Source organism: Micropterus dolomieu, unplaced genomic scaffold, assembly GCF_021292245.1.
Source record: "Micropterus dolomieu isolate WLL.071019.BEF.003 ecotype Adirondacks unplaced genomic scaffold, ASM2129224v1 scaffold_94, whole genome shotgun sequence".
Taxonomy (NCBI): Eukaryota; Metazoa; Chordata; class Actinopteri; order Centrarchiformes; family Centrarchidae; genus Micropterus; species Micropterus dolomieu.
Window position 1 is genome coordinate 21,121 of NW_025744093.1, and position 8,593 is coordinate 29,713.

General features: G+C 38.9%; 1 protein-coding gene across 11 annotated transcripts in view; it reads left to right on the top strand.

The window, feature by feature from the left end:
• meaf6 (MYST/Esa1-associated factor 6) overlaps window positions 1-3,461 on the top strand; it is a 6,221-nt gene extending 2,760 nt beyond the window's left edge. The window contains exons 6-11 of one of the 11 annotated variants that reach the window (XM_046043195.1): window positions 3-156; window positions 1,349-1,406; window positions 1,834-1,842; window positions 2,306-2,335; window positions 2,788-2,821; window positions 3,025-3,461. In XM_046043195.1, the coding sequence (XP_045899151.1) occupies window positions 3-156; window positions 1,349-1,406; window positions 1,834-1,842; window positions 2,306-2,323 (239 nt within the window). In that variant the 3' untranslated portion in view covers window positions 2,324-2,335; window positions 2,788-2,821; window positions 3,025-3,461. The remainder of the gene's footprint in view (window positions 1-2; window positions 157-1,348; window positions 1,407-1,833; window positions 1,843-2,305; window positions 2,336-2,787; window positions 2,822-3,024) is intronic. The other 10 variants (XM_046043198.1, XM_046043193.1, XM_046043194.1 and 7 more) reach the window with 10 other exon arrangements.
• Window positions 3,462-8,593: the final 5,132 nt, after the last annotated feature.

The window sequence follows — 8,593 nt, forward strand, 5'->3', positions numbered from 1 at the left end:
AGATCTCCAGAACCAAGAGAACGAGCCCAGTCAGGAGGACACAGAAGATGTGGACTCAACGTTGCAGGACCTAAAGCCTCAGAAGGCTGCCTCATCTTCCTCCTCAGGCAGCCATCATGCTAGCCACAAGAAGAGGAAGAACAAAAATAGACACAGGTACACAATCAAGATACAAGATGCAGTGTGTCAGCTTCCTGTTTAATATCTCCTTTTTTCTGATTGTGCTATTAATTGACATCGAATTAACGGATTTATTGATTTTAGGGAACCGACTTAAGGTCTGCTAATATGATCAGTATGTTTACATGCACACATGAAACTAGTTTACTGAGAGAAAGTGGGGTATGTTGGAAGTTGGTCAACATGTTTACATGTAGTGTAGTAAAATCAGAGACGTTTTATAGGGGAGACACGCCACTCACTCACATCCCCAATACAACTCCCCATAACGGCAAAGATGGCGGTTATCTTGCCCCTCCCGCTAGAAAGCCAATCGTCTGCTTTGAACAGCCAAAGCGGGAAACATATTTCAGCCAATCGCATGATTCCACTGACATAAGAGTCTATTTTACTTCGACTGCACTTGTGTGGTAGTATTGATAACTGGTCGGGAAAAACGCTTTTTAAACCTTATTTTGGGGCAAAGTCGACAAACTTTTTCAGTGATTTTAATTAGATTTTACTGGTATTATTATTATTATTATTATTATTATTATTATTATATTGTGGAAACTGACTCAGTTAAAACACTGAATCCCAGTAGCTCCTGATGGGCCAGTGTCTTGTATGGTAGCTTGCTGTGTGTGGGTGTATATGGGTGAATGAGAGGAAAATTGTCATGTCATTTGGATAAAAGCACTTTATATACGCAGTTTATTTCTGTAATTTATTTATTTCCTTGCATCCTGCTGTCAAAGCAATGCTTTCCTTGTTTGAAGTCTTTGTCATGGTTGGTCAAGCCTGTTAGAACCCAGATACACTTATACATTGCCAAGAAATAATTTTCTCTTGGAGAAATCTGGCTGGGGAGTGCTTTGTTACTGTACTCTGCAAAACCAATTATGGACTGAAAGTTTCTTGTATATATTCTTAGACATCTGAGAATAACCTGATTAGATAAAGCAGTGGTTACCGATGTTTTTGGCTTGTGACCCCCATGAATATTCCTTATGAAGTTGTTTCATTTTTAGATGGATTTTTAGAGACCTGTAAAGGTATCAAGTATTTTACAAGAAAAAGCCAAAATTGGAGAATAGTCTGGAAAACTAAATATAATTTTGTGTAAGAGAAATATAATGTTGTGGCCCAAATATAAGATGACCCTAATTATAAATGTTGATTTTTTTAGGAAAAAGACTAGTCCTGTTGGGAAAGTTTCCTTGAGATGCTCTTGGTCTAAGAAGAAGGTAGCCCTCATCCTGTTTCTCTTGTTAAAGTAAAAGGAATATCTAATGTAGGGCTGAAAGTAAGCCGCAGACCTCAGCTGAAAATGTACACACGTGCGTTTGTTGTTCTCCTGGTTGGGCTGTGAGTTTGGGTTGTAACGTCACAGTCATCACTTCACTGGGTGTCGGGGAGCTGCACCTTTAGTATAACTTGTATAGCACTCAGTTAGTTTGTGTTGGTCTGTTGATGTTGTTGGTCAGATGTTTGCTGTATGACCACCGCTGCCGCCAAGCAAAAGTATTTTTTAAACAATGCATCGATGAATCAATGAAATAATCTGTAGAAGCTTCGAGTACTAAAATCGTTGTTAGCTGCAGCCCTGATCTAATGTGAAATTGTAAATGTAATATGTAATTTAAAAAAACAATCTTTTTCTTATTTCCTCAGGCCAATGCAGTAAGTTTTTTCTTTCACATATCGTTCATCTGCTTGGGAACCTCCTTTTATTTTGGCACCTAGTTAAACACTGGGCATGTAAACGTACTGATTGTGTAGTGGTAAGTCTAGTTTTGTTATAAGGGTCAATGTAGATGGATTGGGTGAACACTTACCAAATTACTGGTTTGTTAAGTAGAAGTGTTTACACTAATACAATACAATGAAGATTTAATAAGTTGCTTTGCAGTGTTTAATGTTGTGTTACCCACCTCTTTAATGTCAACCTGTTTTTCCTGACTCAGGCTTCACTGTTCTAACCACACATTAACACAGCGGGTGCTTCACCTAACACACTGTGAAGAAGTGGTTCTCTCATTGTAAAGTCTGGACTGCAGTATTTTGTTAGACGTAGGGCTTTAGACTCAGGTTGGTGAACTAACAGCTGCTGCTCTTTCTTCCTTCCCCTAATGCTGCCCCCCAGCCCTTCTGCCATGTTTGATTATGACTTTGAGTAAGTCTGAATTTTATTTCCTGCTCCTGTGGTGTGAACATCCTGCCTGCTGTAAACCCCATCCTCGACTTTTCCACCGTTTTCCCTGCCCTCTGCCTGCTTCTGTTGGCCTAGAGTTTGAGCTTAAGCCTTCTAGTCGTTCAGTCATACTGCATGTACAACACTTCATTCTTTAATTTTGAATCCATATCTGCATCCAGCACTCTGAACTCCCATTAGATATTCTTGCTTGTTACTGGGGTATTTTCATATCTTTCTGATCCCAGACTCATTTCATGTGTGCTTCCCCATTTCCAGCAACTGAATAAAACATCGCTGGTGTTATCAGGGGCTGGTTTGGCTACAAACAAGAGCAGACACGCGGTCTTTTGGCATTCTTGTTATGGGCTTGTTTTTAGGCGTCTTCATAATCTGTTAGTATCTAATACAGCCTTACTTTGTTTTTGTTGCAGATTTGACATGAAGGTTAACAAGAAGCCGAGAGCTGTAAGTTCTTTTGCTTTATTTTAGAAGCTGGGAACAGCCAATATTTGCCATTTTTGCTTAAAAACTACTCAAACAATTACTCGGTTATCAAAATAGTTGCTGACAAATTTTCTGACCATTGATTAATCAACTTTTCATTGCAGTCCTCCTGACTGTGATCTCTGTCTTTACTTCAGTAAATGTTCTCATTCCTTGTCCTGCAGGATTATTCAACTTAACAAGGATGACTGGAACACCGGGACACACATGAAGACATACATACGTGTAAAGAAACACAAGATTTCTGGACTTTTATGCCTTTTGATTTTCGGTTGTCATATTTCAGCCTGTACTGTGTGTATTGCTTGAAACATTCCCCTGCCACCTACCTTTGGTCGTGGTTAAGATGTTTGACCTACCAATTAAGTAGATATATGATGTTGCATGTTACTTGAGCCCTGATGAGGCCCACCTCCAGTAACACACCATCTTGTATAGTGTTAAAAAAGATTGTATTTATTATGTAGTTAATTTCCATGTTTCCCATTGTCAGAAAGTTGTTTTTTTGTTAAATGTCACATGGTCGTGTAACATTTGTAAACCCCGGATTCTTTTATTACATGGATTGTTTTTCAAAAAAATAAAATACCAGTAACATGAACATATTTTGGTTGTGTATTAAAATGTCTATAGTTGTTAGTGAAGGCAGTGCTTTGCATCAATCATCACAGCAGTTAAGGAACCGTTGGATCTTGTGAAGTAGCTGATAACTCATCGCTGGCTTTAATAATCGCCCTACAGCTTTGTAGTTTATTGTGTCGATCACTGGCAGATGGATGCCAGTGAAACATTGAAATTCCCCCACACATGTGGTCCATAAAAAGTTATATTATGGAAGAACATTTTCTTGTTATAAGAGGCCAAGTTTTATCAGTGTTTACCTAACTAATATAGAGAATATCCAGCGCATTCCCTTCTGACAGTTGTTTGTTTTATGATATTAGTTAGTTAGGTAAACAGGCGTCCCAGAGCACAAGCTGATGACAGCACCATGCTATTTACACAATGTCGCCTGGCTTTTGTCATAAAGTGAAGTATCTCATGCTGGTTTAACAAATGGATGATTTAAACACTCTGAGTTCTTTCTTTTTATAGTATTTGGTTAACTATTGGGTGAAAGTTAAAGCTTATACATTTTTAATCTACATGTAATTGGCATGCAGTATACCAATTTTTCACTAGGCTGCGCCAGAACACATAGTTTGCTGTGCTGTAAATAATATGCATATACCAACATAGAAGGTTTGATACTTGTCATGTTTATGTTCATTCACTTGTTCAGCTTGGACTTCAATACCCGCAGTCAAGATTGTGCAAATCCTACACAATAATTTGTTTAATTATTTAATGTATTTGGACAAACAAACTTTAACCATTAATAGTTACAAAAAATTGGAACTGTAGTGACTATAGACAATACAGTAATGATAATATAACGTCATTTATAGCACACTTAATACAAAAAGATGCAATACAGTGTTTTTCACACACATTTAAGTGGTGAAACAAGACAAAGTATCTTGGTATTTCTTCTGACGTTTTGGGGAAGTTTCCTTTCGTACTGCTAGTTAACAAAATTGTTAGCTTAGGTTAGCATTAAGACTGGAAAGAGCTGGAGTAGTTATCCAAGGAAGGTTCAAATCAACCACAACAGGACTTGTTTGAAGATACTCAAAGATGTTTGTCTCTTATCCGAGAGACTTCTTGAGTTCTGATGGACTGGTAGAGAAACTCAGCTATTTAACCTCTATGGGGTCGTTATTAATTTGATCGACACCGTTTGTTCGTTAGTGCTCCTGGCTGTTGTAACGACAGTCAGTCATTAAGGTCGTTGGAGACACCCGAGGCCAAATCTGAACAACCATCACTGAGTTTCCCTATGAGAACTGAAGAAGTCTCTTGGATGAGAGATGAAACATGTTTGAGTATCTTCAACCAAGTCCAGTTGCCCTTGATTTGAACCTTAGATAACTGACCTGGATCACTGAGAACCTTCACAGACACCTAGAATAGTTATCTCCAAAGGTGTAGGTCAAGACATAAAACAGCACATCACTCCCGTATAAAACCACAACTTGTTTTTACATATCTGTTAGTGTAGTTCACATGACTGAGTTTCAGAGGTGCTGTTTGGTGAAGTTTTGACCTTTTGACAAGGTTAGCTGTTTCCCCCTGCTTCCAGTCTAGCATTATATGCAAAGCTAAGGTAACAACTTGCTGGCTGTTTCATATTTAACTTTGAGAGTGGTCTCAGCAAGAAAGCAAGCGAGTATAATTCCCAAAATGTCTGACTTTTCCTTTATGGCTGTTGTACTGAGCCATTGCTTTATCCTTCTCTATTTGGATTTAAAAAACACACATTTTAAAGCTCCCCCATAGAGTAACTCAAAACCTGAAGTATTTGAACTTTGCAGTGACTAGCACATTAGTCACAACTGGCCTAAAACATCACCACATGGGGGATGGAGACGGGCGTCCTGAGGAACCAGAGCTGCTGACAAACATATATGATGGAGAGACTGACTGGAAAGAGTTCATCCCTGGAATGCACTCCTTGGTTTCATGCTGCTCCACCACTGCTCTGTCCCGGAGTCACATTTCATCTGGTAGGAATCACACAATGTTTTTTACTGCTGTATTTCTCTAGAAGGCAGCATTATGCCTGTCCAGATGTATTGGTGCACCACTTTGGTCCAGACTTTAATATTGCAACATCTACTGGATGTCCTGTAGTGAAATTTTGCACAGACATTCATGGTTCCTTTAAACCCTTATGTTGATCTCATTCACTGTATATAGGGTCTATTGGTGAACTTGTACTTTGACGCCAGTGAAGTTGATTTGATCTGAATATGGTCCCCATAGGATGAATCCTGCTGACTTTGGAGATCCCCTGGCCTTTCAAGTGAGCACGACCTGAAAGTTTTTAGTCATTGAAATATTTTAACCCCTAGATGGATTCACAAAAAAACTTTGTCCATTCATGGTCCAAGACAATGTCTCTTAATGACTTGACCATGTGGTTAAAATTTCATTTTGTCTTTGACTTTGGTTTATGACCAAATAACTAAAAACTAATGACATTCCCATTAGCCTCAGCTGTACCTTATGTTCATTGCTAATCAGCAAATGTTACCATGATGGTATAAACGGTATACCTGCCTAATCCAAGTAGGTCTGTCTGCCCCTCCACAGTACTACAGGACACACCTACTACATAAAAGGTTGCAGTTCGTTAGGTTTAGGCCCAAAAATGTCTTTGTTTGGTTTGGGCACAGGAAAACATCATGGGTTTGGGTTAAAATAAGTACGTTAATCCAAGAAGTTATCTCTTAGTTATCTCACAAGTTATAGGCTTTGTCGTGTGGTAGCTTAAAGTACAGCCTCACAGTGGCACTAACATGGCTGTAGACTCTTAGTCTTGCTCAGTGCTAGTTGCGTGGTTTTTGGTGGGGTTGGTCTACCACTTTGGTATGAAATATATAACTATTGGAATAATTTCTGTGAAACTGTGTACAGACATTTGTGATTCCCAGAGGATACATCATAATGAATTTGATGGTCCTCTGACTTTTCTTGTAGTGTCGCCATGAAGTTCACGTTATCACATCATTTTTAGTAAAACACCTCAACAACTATATGCTGGGCTGATGAAAATTCATGTTCCCCTCAGGTTAAATTGTAAAAGCTTTGGTGATCCCTTAACTTTTTCATCTTGCGTCATCAAAACTTTTAATTTGTCCAATACTTTGGTTTGTGACTAAATGTCTGTAAACTCATGGCATTAGCATCAGCTGTAGTATGTGTTTATTACAAATTAGCAAATGTTAGTATGCCAACATGCTAAACTAAGATGTTAACCATGGTACTCATTAAACCTGCTAAACATCAACATATTAGCATTGTTATAATGAGTGTGTTAGGATGCTGACATTAGCATTTAGCTCAGCATGGCTGTAGATTATAATGTATATCCTTTTGAAGGGTGTTGTGAGTGCTTTATCCGTCTAACTTTACAAGTAAATTTCACTGCAGCCTTCTTTCTTTTTTTTCCACCTGGGTTGGTGAGTCATAACTAATGAAGGTGCATTAAGCATTAACACAGGTTTGGAGACATACTGCACATTTTTCTCCCAGTGGTATTATTCCCTCGTCTCCGCCCATGTCTACTTCAGTCATCTAACACATTGATACTGTAAAGGCTGCGGCTGAGACCAGGTTACATGTCAGCCAGTGACTCAGTCACAAGACACATTCAAACTGCTCAACTGCTACGTAATGCAGTCTGGCTGGAAACTCACACCAGAATACATTCCACACGTTTAACTTTGGGGTGTGTGAGTAATGAAGCATGGATGTACAACAGCAAATCTTTGTTTCATTTCCTGTAACTTTGGGAAATTATCTGGAAAGAACTGACCTAGGCAGAACTTTAATTGAGCTATTGAGATCCAAACAGGATTCCTTAAGTTAAACTTAAATGACTCAACTGTAAGGCATTTAGGCTTTTCTCATACTTTTGAGTCCAAATTTGCAATTTACAACCAATTAGGAAAGTGCAAATTGCAGTATAGGTATTAAAAGAATCTGGTTTGCTGCCAAATGCTCTTGAGTTTGACTCTTAACATGCAAATGTTTCATTTAAGATGTCCAAAAGTGGATCACCACAGCTCTCCTGGGAATGAATGATCTTGTGGTGTTGTTGTAAACCAGCATGTGTGTTCAGTCAAGTGTCAGTCCCACTGTGAAAAAAAACAGTTGCTTTGAATAATGGTTCCCTCAGCAGAAAGTGAAGTATTGCAAACAACTTCATTTCAACCCTGCTGACCTTTACTGGAAAAGGAGCTTTTCTGATCTGCTGTGTTGTTTGTCATTTCTTGGGGTGGTGTTACAGCTCCCTGATAAAGGCCAGTCAGACTATGATAAAACATTGGAGTTGTGTTTATATACAGTTGAGAGATAGATTCTTAAAAAGTGACTTGGGTGTTTTAGGACCTCAAACATATATTTACTATGTAGCTTAATATTGTTTGTTGCACCTGTTGTAGATTCTAAAGCCCATTTTATGTATAGTCAGTTTTGTTTAATTATCTGAGACTTGTCCTCTTTTCCAGTTAGTTCTAGTACACTAAGGAAGGCGCTTTTGTATTTATTGCTGATAATCAGTAAGTGCTGTCTATAGAAAAGGAAGATATTGTTGGTTTGGACATAAGCATCTGTGGTATAATGTTGTTTTGCTAGTCTATACACTCACCTAAAGGATTATTAGGAACACCATACTAATACTGTGTTTGACCCCCTTTCACCTTCAGAACTGCCTTAATTCTACGTGGCATTGATTCAACAAGGTGCTGAAAGCTTTCTTTAGAAATGTTGGCCCATATTGATAGGATAGCATCTTGCAGTTGATGGAGATTTGTGGGATGCACATCCAGGGTACGAAGCTCCCGTTCCACCACATCCCAAAGATGCTCTATTGGGTTGAGATCTGGTGACTGTGGGGGCCATTTTAGTACAGTGAACTCATTGTCATGTTCAAGAAACCAATTTGAAATGATTCGAGCTTTGTGACATGGTGCATTATCCTGCTGGAAGTAGCCATCAGAGGATGGGTACATGGTGGCCATAAAGGGATGGACATGGTCAGAAACAATGCTCAGGTAGGCTGTGGCATTTAAACGATGCCCAATTGGCACCAAGGGGCCTAAAGTGTGCCAAGAAAACATCCCCCAC